This window comes from Stegostoma tigrinum, chromosome 22 (assembly GCF_030684315.1).
Source record: "Stegostoma tigrinum isolate sSteTig4 chromosome 22, sSteTig4.hap1, whole genome shotgun sequence".
In the NCBI taxonomy this organism is placed as follows: domain Eukaryota; kingdom Metazoa; phylum Chordata; class Chondrichthyes; order Orectolobiformes; family Stegostomatidae; genus Stegostoma; species Stegostoma tigrinum.
In genome coordinates this window covers 8,859,663-8,881,800 of record NC_081375.1, presented here as the reverse complement: position 1 = coordinate 8,881,800, position 22,138 = coordinate 8,859,663, and the positions used below count along the sequence as shown (strand labels likewise).

Below are 22,138 nucleotides of genomic sequence, written 5' to 3'. Positions count from 1 at the left end.
GGAGTTGTGTTGGCATCGGTGGTGGGCAGAGTTGAGTAGGTGTTGATGGTGGGCGGAGCGCCATTGGCATCGACGGTGGGCGGAGCAGGGTTGGAGGCAGCAGCAGTGGTGATGGTAGGTGTGTCCTCAGTGTCTATGGTGTTGTGTCTCCACTAGCAGATGAAACTAGAACTAGGGGGCAGTGTCTCAAAATAAGGAGGAACATCTTCATCCAAAGGGTTGTGAATCTATGGAATTCCCCGCCCAGTGAAGCAGTTGAGGCAACCTCATTAAATGTTTTTAAGGAAATGATAGATATATTTTTGAACAGTAAAGGAAGTAAGGGCTGTTGGAGTGGGTGAGTAAGTGGGCCTGAAACTACAAAATGATCAGCCATGATGTTATTGAATGGTGGAGCAGGCTCATGGGGCCAGATAGCCTAATCCTGCTTCTTTTTCTTATGTTCTTATGTTATGCTGTGCTAGACAATCTGAGATAACACGGTGTGAAGCTGGATGAACACAGCAGGCCAAGCAGCATTCAAAGAGAAGGAAAGCTTGACAAAGGGTCCCGACCCGAAACGTCAAGATTTCCTACTCCTCTGATGCTGCTTGGCCTGCTGTGTTCATCCAGCTTCATTTTGTGTTATCTAAGAATATATTCCATCCACTTTATAACTTCAACATACAGAAGATTCACTTTCAAAACATGATCAGGAGGAAGCTGTTTTAGCTTCTGCAGTCTGTTCTGCCATACAATTAATTTCTTTGAGGAAGTGACAAAGTTGATTGAAGAGGGAAGAGCTGTGGATATCATATACATGGACTTCAGTAAGGCACATGATAAGGTTCCCCATGGTTGGCTGATGGAGAAAGTGACGTCACATGGGGTCCAGGGTATACTAGCCAGATGGATAGAGAACTGGCTGGGCAACAGGAGACAGAGAGTTGTAGTGGAAGGGAGTTTCTGAAAATGGAGAACTGTGACCTGTGGTGTTCCGCAGGGATCCGTGTTGGGACCACTGTTGTTTGTGATATACATAAAAGATCTGGAGGAAGGTATAGATGGTCTGATTAGCAAGTTTGTAGATGACACTAAGATTAGTCGAGTAGCAGATAGTGAAGGGGACTGACAGAGAATGCAGCAGAATATAGATAGATTGGAGAGTTGGCCAGAGAAATGGCGGATGGAGTTCAATCTAGGCAAATGTGAGGAGACGTATTTTGGAAGATCCAATTCAAGAGCAAACTATGTGGTAAATGGAAAAGCCCTGGGGAAAATTGATGCACAGAGAGATCTGGGTGTTCAGGTCCATTGTACCCTGAAGGTAACAATGCAGGTCGATATGGTGGTCAAGAAGGCATACAACATGCTTTCATTCATCGGACAGGCTATTGAGTACAAGAGTTGGCAGGTCATGTTGCCGTTGTATAGGACTTTAGTTCGGCCACATTTGGAGTGCTGTGTACAGTTCTGGTCGCCACATTGCCAAAAGTATGTGGATGCTTTGGAGAGGGTGCAGAGGAGGTTCACCAGGATGTTGCCTGGTATGGAGGGTGCTAGCTATGAAGGGCGGTTGAGTAGATTAGGATTATTTACATTAGAAAGACGGAGGTTGAGGGAGGTCCTGATTGAGGTCTACAAAATCATGAGGGGTGTAGGCAGAGTGGATAGCAAGAAGCTTTTTCCCAGAATGGGGGAACTCAATTACTAGCAGTAGCAATTTCAAGATGAGAGGGGAAAGGTTTAAGGGAGATATGCGTGGGAAGTAGTTTACGCAGAGGTTGGTGGGTGCCTGGAAGTCGTTGCCAGCGGAGGTGGCAGAGGCGGGCACGATAGAGTAATTTAAGATGTATCTAGACAGATACATGAATGGGCAGGGAGCAGAGGGATACAGATCCTTGGAAACAAGGCAACAGGTTTAGATAGAGGATCTGGACCAGTGCAGGCTTGGAGGGCTGAAGGGCCTGTTCTTGTCCTGTAATTTTCTTTGTACTTTTGTGCTTTGCACTTTTGTACAATGAGGTTGTGGCTGATCTCTGTCTCAACACTATATTCCCAACTTTGTCACATATCGCCTAACACCTTTACTTTTAAAAGTAACAAGTGATCTAGCAGATACCATTCCCGATAGAAGAGAGTTCCAAACTTCTCCCACCCTTTGCATGTAGAGGTGTTTTTTTAACTCCTGAAAGGTCTGGCCCTAACCACCAATCCTTGTCTCCCAGCCATAGACTCCGTATCCAGCAGAAGCAATTTACCACTTTTTATCCTGCAGATTCCTCTGAAGATCATGAAAACGTTTAACCTTGTCAACTCAAGAGAACAAAACCTTAGTTTGTGTAATCTGTTTCTGTAATTTAAACTTCTGGTAAATCTACACTGCACTTCCCCCAGGACCAATGCATGGTCTTCCTCCAGCTCCCAGGTCGATCTGGTAATGGCACCTGCAATCTGACTTAAGGACATATGCTCTGAGCAATCTAAGGTGGCTATTGAGAACTCACAAGGATGAAAAATTAATTAATTAATATGCAAAGTAGTCCTTTGCATATATGAATCAGAATCAGGTATATTTGAATGGTTTCTGGCTGTCCTGTCTCAGTATATTAAATGATATTATGTATTGTAGTATTTTATTGTTGCTAATGAGATACATACTTGGCTTAGAACGCACGCAACTAAGGTTCTCAAGACTCCCAGAATGAGAATTATAGGGTTATATACCCTAGATTTTAAAAGAATGTTAGAAAGACATGCATTTCGAAAGCGATTTTAATGACTACTCAATGCCTTCGAGTGTATTAAAGCCAGTAAAATACTTTTGATGCATCTTTTCTGTTGTAATGTAGGAACTGTGTTAGCCAATAGGTGTACTGCAATCATCCACAAACAGCAACGCGAAAATGATGGGATGATGCTGGTCGAGAGATAAATGTAGGCTAGGACACTAGAGAGGGTCCTTCCACTCTTTTTCAAATTACTGCCATGAGTTTTTATACTTTCATCCAACGTGGCAGATAAAGTTTAATGTTTCAGCTGAAAGATCACACCACAGACAGTGCAGCACTCCTTCACTACTGTGCTGAAGCATCGGCCTTGATTTTTGTGCTCGAGCCTAGGATCGGGACTCTTACCAAGTGACCTATGATTCAGATGAGAGTGCATTACCAAGTTCAGCTGCAGCTGAAAGAGAGTGATCTCACTGAACCACGTAAAATTTCTGTAGGGGCTTGGCACTGGGAGGTTATTGCTGTGAATTGAGGATTCTAGAACTAGCAGTCATGGTCTCAGGATAAAAAGATAGCCGTTTAAGAGTAAAATGAGAAGATTTTTCTTTATTCAAATTGTTGGAATTCTCTACTGCAGACAGATGGAGTTTTCCAGTCATTGAGTAGATTCAAAGGTAGCATGGTGGCTCAGTGGTTAGCAAGGCTGCTTCACAGTGCCAGGGACCCAAGTTTGATTCCAGCCTCAGGCAACTGTGTGGAATTTGCACATTGCTTCAGTGTGAGTTTCCCCCAGGTGCTCCGGTTTCCTCCCACAGTCCAAAGATACATGCGTTAGGCGGATTGGCTGTGAAAGATTACCCATAGTGTGCGAGTGAGGTGGATTAGTCATGGAAATGCTGGGTTACAGGGATGGGGTGGGATCTTTGGAGCGTTGGTGTGTGGCTTGCTTCCACACTGTAAGGATTCTAAGTCACAGATCAATGGATATTTGGTTACAAAGACAGGGAATATGGGGATAGTGCAGTAAAGTGTAGAGATAGTGGTCTTATTGCTCAAGAGTTCTACTCCCATTGTTTATGTTCTTATGTAAACATGCTTGTGAAACTATCCTCTTTTGACAAATTTAAGTGGTGAACTTGCTGATTATGGAAGTTTGGTTCTGGAGCTGTAGTTTGCTGAATAAACAGAATGCAATACCAATGCGTTGCATGGCACAGTTGAACTGCTCTCTTGTTTTGCTTCACTGCTCACAAACATTATCCGAAATGCAGAAGTCAAAATTCCTTGAAAGGTCACAGTGTCCTTATGAGATTTATCGGTAAATGTTAAAATTAAGCAAAAAAGTCAAAGTTACAACACTTTCTGCTGTTTGCAAATTTATTTTTGCAATGAAAGGGGTTGAAAATACATATGACGTTCAACAGAAATCCCTGCAAGACATAGATGGAATGGAGATAATGGGAACTGCAGATGCTGGAGAATCCAAGATAATAAAATGTGAAGCTGGATGAAGACAGCAGGCCAAGCAGCATCTCAGGAGCACAAAAGCTGACATTTCAGGCCTAGACCCTTCATCAGAGAGGGGGATGGGGTGAGGGGTCTGGAATAAATAGGGAGAGAGGGGGAGGTGGACCGAAGATGGAGAGAAAAGAAGATAGGTGGAGAGAGTATAGGTGGGGAGGTAGGGAGGGGATAGGTCAGTCCAGGGAAGACGGACAGGTCAAGGAGGTGGGATGAGGTTAGTAGGTAGATGGGGGTGCGGCTTGGGGTGGGAGGAAGGGATGGGTGAGAGGAAGAACAGGTTAGGGAGGCAGAGACAGGTTGGACTGGGTTTGGGATGCAGTGGGTGGAGGGGAAGAGCTGGGCTGGTTGTGTGGTGCAGTGGGGGGAGGGGACGAACTGGGCTGGTTTAGGGATGCAGCTGGGGAAGGGGAGATTTTGAAACTGGCGAAGTCACATTGATACCATTAGGCTGCAGGGTTCCCAGGCGGAATATGAGTTGCTGTTCCTGCAACCTTCAGGTGGCGTCATTGTGGCACTGCAGGAGGCCCAGGATGGACATGTCATCTAAAGAATGGGAGGGGGAGTGGAAATGGTTAGCAACTGGGAGGTGCAGTTGTTTATTGCGAACTGATCGGAGGTGTTCTGCAAAGCGGTCTCCAAGCCTCTGCTTGGTTTCCCCAATGTAGAGGAAGCCACACCGGGTACAGTGGATGCAGTATACCACATTGGCAGATGTGCAGGTGAACCTCTGCTTAATGTGGAATGTCATCTTGGGGCCTGGGATAGGGGTGAGGGAGGAGGTGTGGGGGCAAGTGTAGCATTTCCTGCGGTTGCAGGGGAAGGTGCCGGGTGTGGTGGGGTTGGAGGGCAGTGTGGAGCGAACAAGGGAGTCACGGAGAGAGTGGTCTCTCCGGAAAGCAGACAGGGGTGGGAATGGAACAATGTCTTGGGTGGTGGGGTCGGATTGTAGATGGCGGAAGTGTTGGAGGAGGATGTGTTGTATCCGGAGGTTGGTGGGGTGGTGTGTGAGAACGAGGGGATCCTCTTTGGGCGGTTGTGGCGGGGGTGGGGTGTGAGGGATGTGTTCATCCAGCCTCACATTTTATTATCTTGGAATGGAATGGGAAAGAGTTTTGCAGTTGCAGAATGCTCGGCCATTAACTTCTTCAGGAACTTCCTGGGCTGTTCAAACCTGACTGCAATAAGGAGAGGGCAGAGTGAGAGCAAGGTAGCAACATTGAGTCAAAGAAAAACAGAAGAAAAAAGTAAATGAAAACAAACCAATGAGAGAATAAAAGGAAAAGAAATCAATGACAAACATGGTCTCCTATAGTTTCTTCTGATTTTATTTTAAAAATGGTAAATTTGAATAGAGCTTATGGGTTTTTAACGATATGTCTTGTTTCCATGAACAGCAGAATTGGGAATAAGAGTCGGTCATTCGGTTCCTGGAGTCTGCTCTACCAATCGAAAGACCATGGCTCAATTATTCTATCATCGCCATTTCTTGCTCTCTCAATTCCTTTAGTGTCTTGAGGGTAGGGAACCCTGAAGACCCATGGCAGTCTGGATGAAAAGAGTTCTCCTTAACTAAGAACAACATGGTTAACCCCTTTTCCCGACTTCACACACACAGCACAAATGACCTCTTATTGGAACCTGCTGAATATAAGACCATAATAAATAGGAACAGGAATTAGTTGTTCAGCCTTTCGAGCCTGCTCTGTCATTCACTATGATCTGACACTCCTCACATTCACTTTCCTGCCATTTCACTATCATTCTAAAGATCAACTAGCTTTCGTAAGATTTCTACTCAGAAATTTCACCTTTACTTCTTTGTTATAATTGTGAGTTCAGGAGTGTCCTGATGATCCTGTCTGAGTTGAACGATCAGGTGTTTGTCCCATTAGAGCAGTCAGACTTTTCAAGATGGGCAATTTGCAATTCCTTGTGCAGCAACTTCCCATTGAGGCAGAATGAAAGCAGTTGAAAATTAAAAAAAACACAGGATGCAGAGCTGCTGGTGCCTGAAAAGCTGTTTGTAAATGCAGCTAACTTTACTTCTTATCACTTGTTGGACTGCAAATGGTATGGATTAATACAGAGTCAGCATAGATACTGAAGCCTAGGAGTTTCAGTGTTGCCAGAGTTCACTTGGTAGCATTTTCACTTCTGCATTTGAAGGTTGTGAGTATATCCCCACTCCAAGACCTGGTCACATAACAAAAACAGAAATTGCTGGAGAAACTCAGTAGCTCTGGCAGCATCATCAGAGAGAGGGCAGAGTCAATGTTTCGGCTCCAGTCACCCTTCTTCAGAACAATACATAACCCTGGCTGATACTGGGGTTGAGGATGGTATTGTTGGGGTTGGTTTATGGTACATGTGGTGTTAGGCATTGTTGTGTGGCAGATGGAATGGTGCTGAAGGCACTGTCTTTGTGCATTGGGGCATTGGATGACAGCCATTTTTGTATGACAATCCCTGCTCTCTGTACTCTGTTTCTCTTTCAGGAAAGAGATTATTCAGAATCTCTTTGGTCCAATGAGTCGAGGAAAACCATTTGGTAGTCCAACGAGAAAAGGCTATTTGATTAAACAAGATAGAGTTTCTTGCATGACCACAACTAAGTACAAATTACACTGATGTGACAGAGACAATGAGGAAGACCCAGAAAGTAGGTCTTACTCCTTCAAGATCCTAAGCCTTTCTACCACAAAGTCAATATGACATTATCATACTTGGTCATTTTTAAGATGCTCTTCAGAATTAACCCTTTCAGGCCCCGACACTCTCTTTCATCACAGTTGGATGGAGGAGTTTTGACTGTTTTAGTAAGTTTGGGTGAGCGCGAGTTGGTTGAAAATTCAAATGTCAATGTTATTCAACTTTGTTTTTACGATTAGAATTTTCTTAGTGCCTATGACTGAATTGTGTGGATTATATGAGTGAAGTGGAATTCATACTATTCACCATGGCTGTTGCATGAATAGGTGGAATGGGTCAAATCAGTCTCTTCCAACTCCATGTTTACTTCTGTCAGTTGGACATGATATAAGATATTGCAATGGGGATCACAAAAGGATATGACAAAGTACTTCGTAAAAATGCATTGAACTAAAATTCACAATGGATTTCTCCATCTATTTTTAGCATGTGGCAGACCACCAGAGGTCAACAATGCGAATGTCATGAGTGGAAAAACAGTGTATGAACCTGGAGAAGAGGCAGCATATTTCTGTCGACCTGGGTACATAGGGCAAGGTTTCAATAAGTTGGTGTGTCCAAAGGGTGGAGTTTGGGAAAGACCCAGAATCAAGTGTGTGCGTAAGTGAACAAACAAATTCTTACCAGTGCAACTAAACTTTTAATTTACAATTTTAACTCCAACTCTTAACTCTGAGTTCAATAATTTCAGATCATAACATCAGTTCTTACTTTTTCTGAGAGCAGTTCTTGATCATGGCTCTGATGGTGTTAACTTGTACTCTAACACAATCTGTAACTTCATGGCCCAGCATGCCCCCGCTCAACCATTACCACAAAGCCAGGGGACCAACTCTGGTTCAATGGAGAATGCAGGAAGGCATGCCAGGAGCAGCAATAGGCACACCTGAAGGTGAGGTGTCAACCTCGTGAAGCCACCAAACAGGACTACGTGCACACCAAACAGTGAAAGCAGCAAGTGATAGACAGAGCTAAGCGACCCCACAACAAATGGATCAGTTCTAAGCTCTGCAGTTCTGCCACATCTGGTCTTGAATGGTAGTGGATGATTAAACAACACACTGGAGGAGGAAGCATCACAAATATCCTTGTCCTTAATAATCAAAGAGCCCAGTATATCATTACAAAAGTCAAGGCTGAAGCATTGACAGTAATCTGAAACCAGAAGTGGTGGACGAAAGGTCTGAATTCCAGAGGTGAGATGATAGGCAGTGCCCTTGACATTTGGGTCTAGTCCAGATGTTCCTAACATTCCAGATGCCAATTGTCAGCTGATTTGATTCACTCTGTAGTGATTGTAATGGGTTCAGCCAAGTGGACCTCTTAGAATATGAGTTCCCTGATTAGGGCTGTTAATCTGATCCAGTCAGGAAGCCCTGGCTGACAGATAAAAATAGAAGTATCAGACATCCCGTTGGCTCCGAGAGCTGGCTTAAAGGAGCCAGAGCAGTGCAAAAGACTTTCCATGTGTAAATAAAAGTTTACTTTGTGACGGGATACCGGCTCTCTAGATTTATTTCAGTGGCAATGACAGAAATACATGCTCTAAAAGAAATTCATTCACAACAGTCTTCTTCGAGTTGGGGTAAGTATTTCTGGCATCATTCTGTTATTTGGGAAGTTGACCCATTTGATCTTGCTGTTGATGACTGGGCTCAGTGGGAAGAATGCATTATTCTTTCCGGGCAAATGACATTGGGGCAGATGAAAAGCGACAAGTAATTCTCCTGACAGCTTGTGGACCCACCGCCTTTTGGATTGTTAGGAGCCTTACACTTCTTGAGGCATCAGATAGTAAAACCTTTCAAGAGTTGGCAGATTAAGTTAAGGAATATTATGACCCCAATCCTCCTTTAATTCTAAGATGCTATTGGTTTTACTCGATGTTTTGAAAACTGAGGGAATCTGTATTGGGATTTTTGACTAGGACTAAGACCACTGGCAGAGGAATGTGACTTTTGTTTAACCCTTAATGAGATGCTGAGAGACCGCTTTATAAGTGGCATTAATGAGGTAACCAAGCAAAAGCATCTATTAGCTGAAGCCCAATAGGACTTCAAACAGGTAATACAACTGCCTTTATAATTAAAAAATGTGGCAAGTGGAGCATATGAATTGTAGGATCTTCAGACGGAAGTGGATACCCTCACCAGGCTGACTGAGCTGGGCAACACCACTTGAATGAAGGCAATTGCATAGCCTCACTCTGGATGTATCCTGAACAGAGGATCTCTATGTCAGCCCACAGCAAAACCCAAAACAATGCCAAGTCGCAGACAAATAGTTAAAATTTTCTCCAGCATTCGGGCCATTAAACCATTGTAGTTGCTGCTGGTATGCAGACTCAAGACAGCTAAAGAGTCCCACTGAACTTAAATAGAGTAAGAGAACTCCCTGGAACTTCCACCTACATCTGGTTTGGAACACTTAAATTGTTTAGCAACATCCAAATCAGAAACAATCAAAATAAACATCTGGTTAAATTGTCACCCAGTTCTAATGGAGGTCAATACCGGTGCAACCGTTTTGGTGATTGCAGATGCAGTCTCTAACAAAATTCGCTCTGAATTCCAACTCTTAAGTTTGTGCAAGACCTTGGCTAGACTGAGAACCAATAGCGGGGAACCTTTACTGATTAAGGGTACAGCTTGGTTGGGAGATAAAATGAGGACAATCAAAGGTGTCTTGGCTCCCATATCTGAACCAGAACCTAGGTCTTTCCTTGGGCTGGTGAACTATTTACAGAAAGCCCATACGTAAGCTGGCTTCCACTTTGGCACATTTACATCAACTCTAAAAAAAGGGGCAGCCTTGGAAATGATCGCGTAGCCAAGCCATAGCTTTCAGGGAAGTGAAGAAACAGCTATCATCCTCTAATCTGCTCAGACAGTATGATCTCAAGTGAAATTTGGTATTGACATGTGATGCCCTCCTGCTTGGCATTGGGGTAGTATTAGTTCATGAGTGGCCCAACGGAGAGAAAAGCTCAATAACGTGGTTAGTGCAGAGCATAAACACTCCCAGGGCAAAAATCACAGCTTTAGTCCAACAGGTTTAATTGAAGACACAAGCTTTTGGAGTCTTGCTCTTTCTTCAGGTGTCAGTGAGAGAGGTGGCATCAGACACAGAATTTATAAGCAAAAGATCAAGGGGTCATAGAACTGTTACAAATGTGGCTGTTAAATCTTTTAACAGTTAGAAAGGATTATTGTGCAAATCCCAGAATTTCTTTCAATTCACTGCCCAAAATACTTAAAGGTTTTATCAGTATAAGAAAAATGACATCTCAAGTCAGAAAATGCCTTCTAGATGTGAGGCCTGTTTAGAATCTGGCTATATATCAATCTTGGAGTCAGACTGGTCTTATTTCCAAAGTAGGAATTTATAGAATGCCACATTGAATGTCTACAAATTGTGCACTTTTTGAACAAAGTAGAATGTATCTGCAATGACAAATCTGCAAATGCAAATTCACCATAGATTTGTGTGTGTGGTGTGTCTGCGCACGTATGTGCGCATGTGTGAGAGTGTATAGTGTGGTGGGGTCATCTGTAGTGCAACACAAGCCCCATGAGATCTTGGTTGAGGCCGTCCACATTGGTACCAAACTTGGCTATCAGCCTCTGCTTGGCAACTCTGCGTTGTTGTATATCCCCAAGTCCACTTGGAGGACATTTATCCGATGATCTGAGTCTGAATGTCCTTGACCACTGAAGTGAACCCGACTGAGAAGGAACAGACCTATCCAGCAATTGTTGAGCAATGACAACAAAATGGGAGGCTGGATGAACACAGCAGGCCCAGCAGCATCTCAGGAGCACAAAAGCTGATGTTTTGGGCCTAGACCCTTCATCAGAGAGGGGGATGGGGTGAGGGTTCTGGAATAAATAGGGAGAGGGGGGAGGCGGACCGAAGATGGAGAGAAAAGAAGATAGGTGGAGAGGTGACCTACCTCCCCACCTATACTCTCCTCTCCACCTATCTGCTTTTCTCTCCATCTTCGGTCTGCCTCCCCCTCTCTCCCTATTTATTCCAGAACCCTCACCCCATCCCCCTCTCTGATGAAGGGTCAAGGCCCGAAACGTCAGCTTTTGTGCTCCTGAGATGCTGCTGGGCCTGCTGTGTTCATCCAGCCTCACATTTTGTTGTCTTGGATTCTCCAGCATCTGCAGTTCCCATTATCACTGATACAATTGTTGAGCAATGTCCATTCATCTGCTGTTGTAACGTCTGTATGGTTTTGCCAATATACCATGCTTCAGAGCGTCCTTGCCTGCAGAGTATGAGTTAGACAACATTGGCCGAGTTACATGAGTATCTGCCGTGTATGTTGTGGGTGGTGTTCCCACATGTGATGGTAGTGTCCATTTTGATGATCTGACGGGTCTTGCAGAGGTTACCACGGCAGGGTTGTGTGGTGTTGTGATCGATGCTATCCTGAAAGCTGGATAGTTTGCTGCAGACAATTGTCTGTTTAAGGTTTGGTGGTTGTTTGAAGGTGCAAAGTGGGGTTGTAGGGGTGATCTTGGCGAGGTGCTCATTGCAGCCTTCAAAACATTATCAATGACAAAGAACATGGCGTAGTTTCTCCGCTCCGGGGGAGTACTGAACAACAAAGGGTACCCTATTGGTCGCATCCTGTGTCCATCTTCTAAGGAGGTCATTACGATTTTTCACTATGGCACATTGGAACTGGCGATTACTGAGTTCAGCACACACACACACACGCACACAGTCTCTCTCTCACACACACACATACATACACACACACTTACTCTCTCTCTCTCTCTCTCTCTCTCTCTCTCTCTGGTGCACACAAACACGCACTCTCTCTTCTTCACACCTATGCGCACGCGTTCACACACACACACACTACATGTAAATTCATTGGGTGAATTGGCATTTGCAGAGTTACTAATATCTTGAACTAGTGTGATTTTTGACCTTGTCCACCCCAGTCCAACACCAGCAGCTCCACATCATAAATACGCCCAGATGCATAAGGAAGTTTTCGCGGTCCTATTTGAAGTCAGGAAGTTCCATCAATTCTTTTACAGACATAAATTTGTGGTAATAATTGACCACAAATGCCTGCTACATCTATTTAAAGAGTACAGGGCAGTTCCACCCATATCTTCAGGCTTAATTCAGTGGTGGACTCTAACATTAAGTGTGTATAATTACAAGTTGGAACACTGTCCAGGAGGTCAAGCAACGAATATGGATGCATTGAGCTGCATCCTCCTGGCAGATATACAACCGGTTATATCACCACTGTAAGAGTCTGTATTGGTTTTCAATTTTCCAGACTCACTTCCAGTCACAGCTAACAATATCAGACTTTGGACAGTGAAAGATCTGGTCCTGGCAAAACTGAAACAGCTGATAGTGATGGGGGAAACCAAAGGGCTTTCACAACCGGAATTGAATCCAGAAAGACCAGCCTACACTAGAGGACGGCATATTATTATGGGGAGCAAGAGTGATTATCTTGAGCAAAGGTCACCACCAGGATCAACTGGGATTTCCTAAATGAAGATGCTGGCAAGAGGTTACGTCTGGTGGCCAGGATTTGTTTGTAGAAATAGCCAAATTGGTGGGTGGGGTAGTGCCCAGAGTGCCAACAAGGACAAAAATTAGCGCCAGCAGCTTCCCCACATTCATGGGAATTATTAGGTACACCCTGGATTCATTTACATTTTGACTATGCTGGCCCTTTCAAGGGCTCGATGTTTTTAGTCATTGTGGATGCTCATTCACAGTGGCTGGATAAGCATAGAGCTCTTTTGTCAAACAAAGAGATGACAGTAGAAAAACTGTGTACATTTTTTTTGCAACACAGGGACTTCTTGCAAGCGTTGGTCACAGATAATGGGCCATCATTTACCAGGAGTTTGAGTATTTCTTAAAGTCAAATGATATTCAACATATAAGGACGGCTCATCATCCAATCCAGCATCCAACAGTCTGGTGGAAAGAGTAGTCCAAACTTTGAAGGCAGGCTTAAAGAAACAGCCTAAATCTTCAACAGGTACCAAATTGTCCCAGCTCTGGTTTGATTATAGGACCACGCCTCCTGCCACTACACAGATAGCTCCAGCAGAGTTGCTGATGGGGAGAAGACTCTGCACCAGGTTAAATCTGATTTTCTGGGACCATTGGAGAGGCGGGTGCGAGGAAAGGCAGGGTTTGACGGTGGTGATGTTTGGGACATGGCATCAAGATCACCAATCCTCGACACAAGACTCCTTTGATTGAGAGAAACAAGGGAGACAAAGGAGATGAGATAATGGGAACTGCAGATGCTGGAGAATTCCAGGATAATAAAATGTGAGGCTGGATGAACACAGCAGGCCAAGCAGCATCTCAGGAGCACAAAAGCTGACGTTTTGGGCCTAGACCCTTCATCAGAGAGGGGGATGGGGTGAGGGTTCTGGAATAAATAGGGAGAGAGGGGGAGGCGGACCGAAGATGGAGAGAAAAGAAGATAGGTGGAGAGAGGAGAGGTGGGGAGGTAGGGAGGGGATAGGTCAGTCCAGGGAAGACGGATAGGTCAAGGAGGTGGGATGAGGGTGCGGCTTGGGGTGGGAGGAAGGGATGGGTGGGAGGAAGAACAGGTTAGGGAGGCAGAGACAGGTTGGACTGGTTTTGGGATGCAGTGGGTGGAGGGGAAGAGCTGGGCTGGTTGTGTGCTCATCCCTATCCCAGGCCCCAAGATGACATTCCACATTAAGCAGAGGTTCACCTGCACATCTGCCAATGTGGTATACTGCATCCACTGTACCCGGTGTGGCTTCCTCTACATTGGTGAAACTAAGCGGAGGTTTGGAGACCGCTTTGCAGAACACCTCTGCTCAGTTCGCAACAAACAACTGCACCTCCCAGTCGCAAACCATTTCCACTCCCCCTCCCATTCTTTAAATGACATGTCCATCATGGGCCTCCTGCAGTGCCACAATGATGCCACCCGAAGGTTGCAGGAACAGCAACTCATATTCCGCCTGGGAACCCTGCAGCCTAATGGTATCAATGTGGACTTCATCAGTTTCAAAATCTCCCCTTCCCCTACTGCATCCCTAAACCAGCCCAGTTCGTCCCCTACCCCCACTGCACCACACAACCAGCCCAGCTCTTCCCCTCCACCCACCGCATCTCAAAACCAGTCCAACCTGTCTCTGCCTCCCTAACCTGTTCTTCCTCCCACCCATCCCTTCCTCCCACCCCAAGCCGCACCCCCAACTACCTACTAACCTCATCCCACCTCCTTGACCTGTCCGTCTTCCCTGGACTGACCTATCCCCTCCCTACCTCCCCACCTATACGCTCCTCTCCACCTATCTTCTTTTCTCTCCATCTTCGGTCCACCTCCCCCTCTCTCCCTATTTATTCCAGAGCCCTCCCCCCATCCCCCTCTCTGATGAAGGGTCTAGGCCCGAAACGTCAGCTTTTGTGCTCCTGAGATGCTGCTTGGCCTGCTGTGTTCATCCAGCCTCACATTTTATTATCCGAGACAAAGGAGACATTCATTTTCACATACAAGGGTGTGAGGAAGAGAGATTGAAAATGATGATAAAATTGGGTGTGGAAAAGCAAGGGAAGAGGAAGAAAAAACTGTAAAACCAGTGAAACCCAGAGTAAAATGATGGTACATTAATGCACATTGGCAGAAACAGAAAAAGGAAACTAAATTCACTGCTAAAAGAAAGTGACAAAAAATGAAATGTTCATTCGGAAAGCTGGCATAGACATGATGTGCCAAATGGCCTCCTGCTGCATTATAACAATTCAATGATAAAAAGTGAGTGCATATAGCACAATGTAAATTTATAACAGAAGTCAGATCTAAACAGAATAGCTTGGGTCAAGCAATGTAACACCAAGTGATCAGTCACATTGCTGGGAGTATACAAACATGGCTGAACAGCAGGAAGGTCATTGGGAATTTTCAACAGAACAGTGTAAATTTCCCGAATTAGGACTGTTATCATAGTCAATATCTAATGAGAAAGGGGACATTACTTGAGATGGTTCTGAAATGTATTGAAGTATAAAGTTATCCAAGAAGTGTAGGAATGTCTGGGAGATAGTGGCTGGGAAATAATTAGACTCTGTGCAAAAGACAGAAAATATTGAAAGAAGCACTTGATTGAGTTTTGGGGATATTGAAGCAAAATGAACTATAGTGAAATAAAAAAAAGACATTCCCCAAATTAAATGGAAGGACAAATTAGTTGGAAATATTTAAACTGGAGATCAAATAATAAAATCAAATAGATATTAACAAGAAATGAGTGATAAGGTGGTTCTGTGGATAATTAATTTAAACGGGAACTGAAAAACTTGTTGTAAAAAAAAATCATCAAAGTGTATGGAAAGTGGATAAAAGAGTGGGGTTTGGCACACAGGGTATTAAAGCAACATAGACTTGATGGACTATGGGGTATTCTATGATCTAGGAACATAAGAACAGGAGTGGACCATTCAGCCCTTTGAGCCTATTCCACCAGTCAATGAGATCATGGCTGACCCGTGGCCTAACCCCATAGACCTGCCTTTGACCCATATCGCAGTTTTTTTTAAGGAAAATTTATTATCTCAGATTTAAAATGAATAATTGTTCCAATATCCACTGCTGTTTGTGGAAGAAAGATTCAAACCTCTACCACTCTTGCTAGAATACGAGTGCAGGGATATACTCCTGAGGTTGTATAAGGCTCAAGGCAGACAGCATTTTGAATATTGTGAGTAGTTTTGGCCTTGTATCTAAGGAAAGATGAGCTGGTATTCAAGGGGTCCAGACAAGGTTCACAAGAATGGTCCCAGGGATGGAGGGGATGCTTTAGAAGCAATGGTTGAGGGCTGTGGGTTGTTCTTGATGGAGTTTAGAAGGATGAAGGGGTCCTAGTTGAAACGTACAGAATACTAAGAGGCCTGGAAGAGTGACATGGAGAAGATGTTTCCACAAGTAGGAAAGACTTGCACCCAGGGGCACAGCCTCACAATGAAGTGGTGACCCTCCAGAAGTGGGATGAGTATGAATTTCTTCAGCCAGAGGGTGATAATCTGTGGAAGTCATTGCCATAGAAGGCTGTAGAGGCCAAATCAGAATGTGTATTTAAGACAGGTTCTCAATTGGTAAGGGACCAAAAGTTATGGGGAGATGGCAGGAGAATGGGATTGAGAAACATTTCAGCAACCATGAGTGGAATGGACTCAAACAGCCAAATGGCCTAATTCTGCCCCTCTATCCTATAGTTTTATGGTCTTTGTGAGAAGTAATTGCTAATATCTCTCCTGAAGACTCTGGCCTTAACTCCCAAATTATGCCCCTTGGTTCTAGCACAGTCAACATTTTGGATCTAGTGAGCCTTCATTGGATTTTTAGTTGAAGGTTCACTGGATCTGAAACAATAACTGCTTTCTCTGCACAGATGCTGCCAGAGTTTCTCAAGAAATTTCTGTTTTGCTTCAGATTTCCAGCATCTGAGGTTATTGGTTTTAATGCGTCTCTAGTCTAGAATTGCCAACCAATGAAAATAGTTTATCTTCATCTACCCTGTGTGTTCCCGTTAATATCTTTATCTCAATTTTACTTTCAAGTATTCAGTTTTCTTTGCTGGTTTTTCATACTTTTAAAATGAGCTTAAATTGAAAAATGTTGATCTTTTCCATACTGATGCTTTTTGGATGGCCCTGGCATCAATCTGCACCTTTGGATGTCATGGTCAATTGGACGTTTATCGAAATTGATTGCTGAAATCTATTAAAAAGTTTTCAAGTCAGTAATGGGACTAAAGACGTAGCAGTGTACATTTCCAATCTCACAAGTTACATTAGAGTATCTGTTTTTCAGTTATACTTAGTTCTGTATTTAAAGCCTCTGTACTCTTCGATTGGATTCCTTTAGTAACTCAGCCACAGGTAACTCTCACATTTTTGAAAAAGCTGAAATGATAATGTGTTTTACTGTATTTTGTATGAATCCAAATTTCTATAATTAGGAACATTTTTCTTTAATAGTTTCTGGATTTATTGCAGTATCTGAAATGTATACAAACCATCAGGATGCTGAAATTACAGAATATTTTTGGGAGGGTGGTAGGATGTATTACTTTTGCTTATCAAGCAAAAGAGATATGCCAGGAATTTGAACACTTTTTCACTTTTAGTACCTAAGTCAGAATTAGACAAACCTGCAATTCTTAGTCACTGTATTTTAAAACGTAACCTACTTTGCATGTTCAACTTAATGCTAAACACAGGCCCACAAGGTTGAACGTCCACTTATTACGCGTTCCCCTTTAGGAGGAATTCAGAAATATCATTAATAAATTCTCTATGACATTGACATTTCAGAGCAGCCTCAAGTTCTAATGAAGCACAAGCTTGATGAGGACGTTTGACTGCCTTGCCTTTAATCACAATGTACATTTAGGTATGCTTTAGAAAAGCCGTCATTCTGCTTTTTGAGAGCGACAGAAAATTTGCAGCCAATATTAGCAATGTGTACTAGAAGTGGCAAAATGGCTAAGGTTCTTTAACTTTATGATAAATGATTGCCAGGATAGCCTGATTAAATTACATAATCACATGGCATGGCATTATGCAAAAAATATAAATTAATACTGATTTTAGTGGTTTTGTTTTCCCCTAAAAGCAAGATCTTGTCATGTGCCAAAACTGCTGGAAAATGGAGAGATGCATGCAACGGAATTAACATTTGGGAAACAAGTCTACTACAGCTGCAATGTAGGGTACGTACCGTGTAGTGAGCATGCAACAGCAAAATGTCAAAACAATCAGATGAGAGATTGGCAGCATTGTTGAGATTTTCTTTCCTTCTGCATTATTTCTCCTCTGTTAAGTCCCCTGTCAGAACAATGCTATCCACTCCGGTTAGTCAGATGATAGGAAAAGATCCAAAATTGGACCTTTGATTTGAATCTCCAAGCTGAAATCCATGTATGTACATTATAGTGGCTTAGCTTCTCTAATAATGTATTAAAACACCAAAGCAGTTCCACATAAACTGTTTTAGTATGGGTCCATCTGTTCAGTTAATCCTTAGGTTTGTTCTTTAACGATTTCTTATCAATAATATGTACATGAGGATTTAGCAACAGGTATCTCTGCCTGGGGCTGCTCTACTTCCTACGTTCAGATACATGACCATTGACAAGACAACTGAGCTCACAGTTTCATCCCAGCACACTCAAAGTTTAGGCTCACATCCCCCCAAACCCCACACAGCCTATTTTTACCTCTTTCCCAAAATCGACAAACAGGATTGCCCGGGTAGAGTCATTGTTCCTGCCTGTTCCTGCCTCGTGGAAGTTATCTCTTCCTACCTTGACGCAATTTTTTCTCCCCTTATCCAGGGCCACCCACTTATATCTGTAATTTTTCTGATGCTTTTCGCCAGTTCACAAGCTCTAGCCACCTCCACTTTAGCCTGGGTGTACAATCCCTTCACATGTCCATCCTCCATCAGGATGGTCTCAGAGCTCTCTGCTTCTTCCTGAACCATCTGATCCACTGCCAGCCTCCTCCACCTGGCCCTGCTCATCCTCACTCTGAACAACTTCTTCATTAACTCCTCCCATTTTGTTCAGGTCAAAGGGGTGGCTATGGGTACCCACATAGACCCTAGTTATGCCTGTCTCTTTGGGGGATATGTGGAACATTTATTGCTCCAATGCTACTTAGACTACCATCAACAACGCCATCTCTAAACATTGTCGACATCATTGGTGCTGCTTCCCTGTCTTGTCTAGAATTGGAAAAGTTTATCAACTTTACTGCTAATTTTCACCTGGTGCATCTCTGACTTCTCCCTTTCCTTCCTTGGCACTTCTGTTTCCATTTCTAGGGATAAGCTGGCCATTGATATCTACTACAAACGTCCCGACTCCCACAGTTACCGTGACTATACATAATCACACCCTGCTTCCTGTAAAGAGTCAATTCCATTCCCCCACTTCCCCCAACTCCATTGTACCTGTTCTGATGATGCCAACTTCGACAAGGGGACATCCTCATCCAGTCTTGAAGAAGGGTAATACCGAAAACATTGACTGCTCCTTTCCTCCAGAAGCTGCCTGGCATGCTAAGTTTTTCCAACCCGCTGTTTGTCTACATCTGAAATGTCCATCTTCTTCCTCAACTGGTGATTACCTATCGCCATGTTTGAGAGACCCCTCAGCCGTGTCCAACCCATCTCCCATACTTCGGTCCTCACACTCCTCTTCCCTCCCACAAAAGTGATAGTATTCCTTTGGTCCTCACTTACCACTCCACCAGCATCCAAATCCAGACTATCATTAGCTGCCATTTCAGCCACCTCCAATAGGCTGCCATAACAAGACACATATTCCCCTCCCTTCCCTGTCAACCTTCTTCTGGGACATCTTGGTCCAATTCTCCTTCACTCCCAACATCACTCCACACTCCCATGGCACCTCCCCATTCAATTGCAGAAGATGTAATAACTGCTCATTTACTTTCTCCCTCCTCACTGTCCAAGTCCCCTGACACACCCACCGGATGAAGCAGTGATTTACCTGCAGTTCACTCAATCTAGTCTACAGTATTCAATGATAATGGGAACTGCAGATGCTGGAGATTCCAAGATAATAAAATGTGAGGCTGGATGAACACAGCAGGCCAAGCAGCATCTCAGGAGCACAAAAGCTGACGTTTCGGGCCTAGACCCTTCATCAGAGAGCTCTCTGATGAAGGGTCTAGGCCCGAAACGTCAGCTTTTGTGCTCCTGAGATGCTGCTTGGCCTGCTGTGTTCATCCAGCCTCACATTTTATTATCTACAGTATTCAATGCTCACAATATGGTCTGCTGGTTTGGGGAGTCAAAGTGGATGCTGGGTGACCGCTTTCCAGAATACTTTTGCTCTGTTCACAGAAATGACCCTGAGCTTCTGGTGACCTGCCACTTCAACATACCGCTGTGTTCCCCCATCAGCATCTCTGTCTTGGACTTGCTACAGCGCTCTACCGAAGCTCAGCGCAAGCTGGAAGAACAGCATCTCATTTTCCACATGGGAACTCTGTAGCTTTTGGGACTCAACATTGAGTTTAATCATTTAAGGGCCTGAGCACTTTCTCCCATGTCCTCACCCCAACTCCTACACACCAGGCCTTGTCATCATGTGATCTGCCATCACAAAGCAACTGATTGTGAGCAACTAATGGTATGGATGTGAGTTTGCTCGCTGAGCTGGAAGGTTCATTTTCAGACGTTTCGTCACCATTCTAGGTAACATCATTAGTGAGCCTCCGACGAAGCTTCGTTGGAGGCTCACTGATGATGTTACCTAGAATGGTGATGAAACGTCTGAAAACGAACCTTCCAGCTCAGCAAGCAAACTCACATCCAGAACCTCAACCTGAGCTACAAATCTTCTCAAAACTTGCTAACTAATGGTATCTATTCATATGTATTGATTTTCCCAGGGTGACCTTTACACATTCCTTTTCTGCTCCAATGCTGTTCTCTCTCTCTGGGTTTCATCTCCACCTATTATTTACTCCTTCCCCTCTCCCAACTTATCTTCAGCATATATAATCAACCTTTTTCTAGCTTCAATCAGTTCTTAAGTAGGATCATTGGATCCAAAACGTTAACACTGTTTCTCTCTCCACAGACACTGCCAGACTTGCTGAGATTTCCCAGCAATTTCTGTTTCTGTTTCAAACATCCAGCATCCACGATTCTTCAACTCTTTTGTTTAGAGGGTCATCTGCTTATTTGTTAAACTCTGCCTATTCATTAACCTCATCTTTAATTGTATTACCATTATGAAGTTGTAACAGTTCATTAAATTGTCTCTTATTAGGACTGTTCTAAAGATCGAAATCCAGATCTCGACCTGAAATTTATTGATAAAATTACTTTGCTTCCCTCCTTTTATACAGTGCTTCCATCAGATGATGCTGTGAGTTATCTATTAAGTGCTTTGTAAGGCAGGAAAATATTGAATTATTGGGAAGATGTTAGTTAAAATATAAATCAAGATACAAAAATAAATATACAGATATTTATTTAATATTGCTTATAACAAAATTTAGTAGACAATAGAAATTTTAAAAAAAGGGTAATTTTCAAGATTTTAAAATTGGGATTTATTCCCAGTGCCTTCAACTTTATTGAAAAAAAATTTACAGCTATATTGCATTATGGGCCCATTTTATTCCCAGTTTATAGTTCCAGGTTGATCAAGCAGGTGCTGCCAATGGCCTGCATTATGAAGTGGAGGTTGACCCCACCCTCTGAGAACTAAAACTGAAACACCCAAAGAGGAGCGCCTTGCCCTATAATCTGTAAAAGGAGCATGAAAAGTGGCATAATCTGCTTTTCAGCAACTTCTAGTAGTTAAAGAAAATAAATCCCTGACACTCACTTTAAAAATCAACAAGTCACAACAGTGAACAAATTAACTAAACTACTAACAAACTGAATAAATTCTTTCTAACTCCTAGCTATTTCCAAATAAAGCAAGATCCTAATGATAAGCTGTTCCAATAAATGCAATTCCCACTTATTTAAAAGAGGTAGAATTTAGTCTTTCAAAATTACAGCCGAGTTATGTGTCTTCTGGAATGTTCTATGCCTTTTCTATTGATTCTTCTGTCAAGAATACCTTCTCCATCAATTCTTCTGTCAGGAATATTAACCAGTTGAGCCATTGGTACCATTGGTATTTAGATGGTGCTTTCTCTAAGATAAACAGCAGACTGTGACAGCCAGCGATTCTTTCTTGAGAGCAAAGAGCCGTTGGCTTTGGCAGATAGCAGCCAGCTTTCTGTGTACTTGCAAGCTTTCAAGCTGCAGCTCGCAGACATCCATTTTAATCTCTAAAGCACAGAAGAAACACATGATCTTTTGAAGGGACCACACAATGCTTTTCCCTCTAGCAATTTACAAAGACCAAATTCTACCGTGAAGTTATGCTCCAGCTACACAAAATCCTGGTTCAGCCACATCTGGAATATTGTGTCCAGTTCTGTTTGCCTCATTACAGGAAAGATGTGGAAGTGTTGGGAAAGATGCAGGGGAGATTTACCAGGATGTTGCCTGGAATGGAGGGAAGGCCATACGAGGGAAGAAAAGTTGAGAGAGCTAGTGCTTTTCTCTTTAGAATGACGAAGGATGAAAGGTGTACAAAATGATCAGAAGTATA

At 43.4% G+C, this 22,138-nt stretch overlaps 1 protein-coding gene across 3 annotated transcripts in view; it reads left to right on the top strand.

Annotated features, from left to right (window-relative positions):
* The window catches only part of LOC125463484 (beta-2-glycoprotein 1-like), a 52,952-nt gene that overhangs the window by 15,406 nt on the left and 15,408 nt on the right, over nucleotides 1–22,138 (top strand). For 2 of the 3 annotated variants that reach the window (XM_059653622.1, XM_048554774.2), the window contains exons 2-3: nucleotides 7,371–7,544; nucleotides 17,602–17,698. In XM_059653622.1, coding sequence (XP_059509605.1) covers nucleotides 7,409–7,544; nucleotides 17,602–17,698 — 233 coding nt within the window. In that variant the 5' untranslated portion in view covers nucleotides 7,371–7,408. The remainder of the gene's footprint in view (nucleotides 1–7,370; nucleotides 7,545–17,601; nucleotides 17,699–22,138) is intronic. The other variant, XM_048554775.2, reaches the window with a different exon arrangement.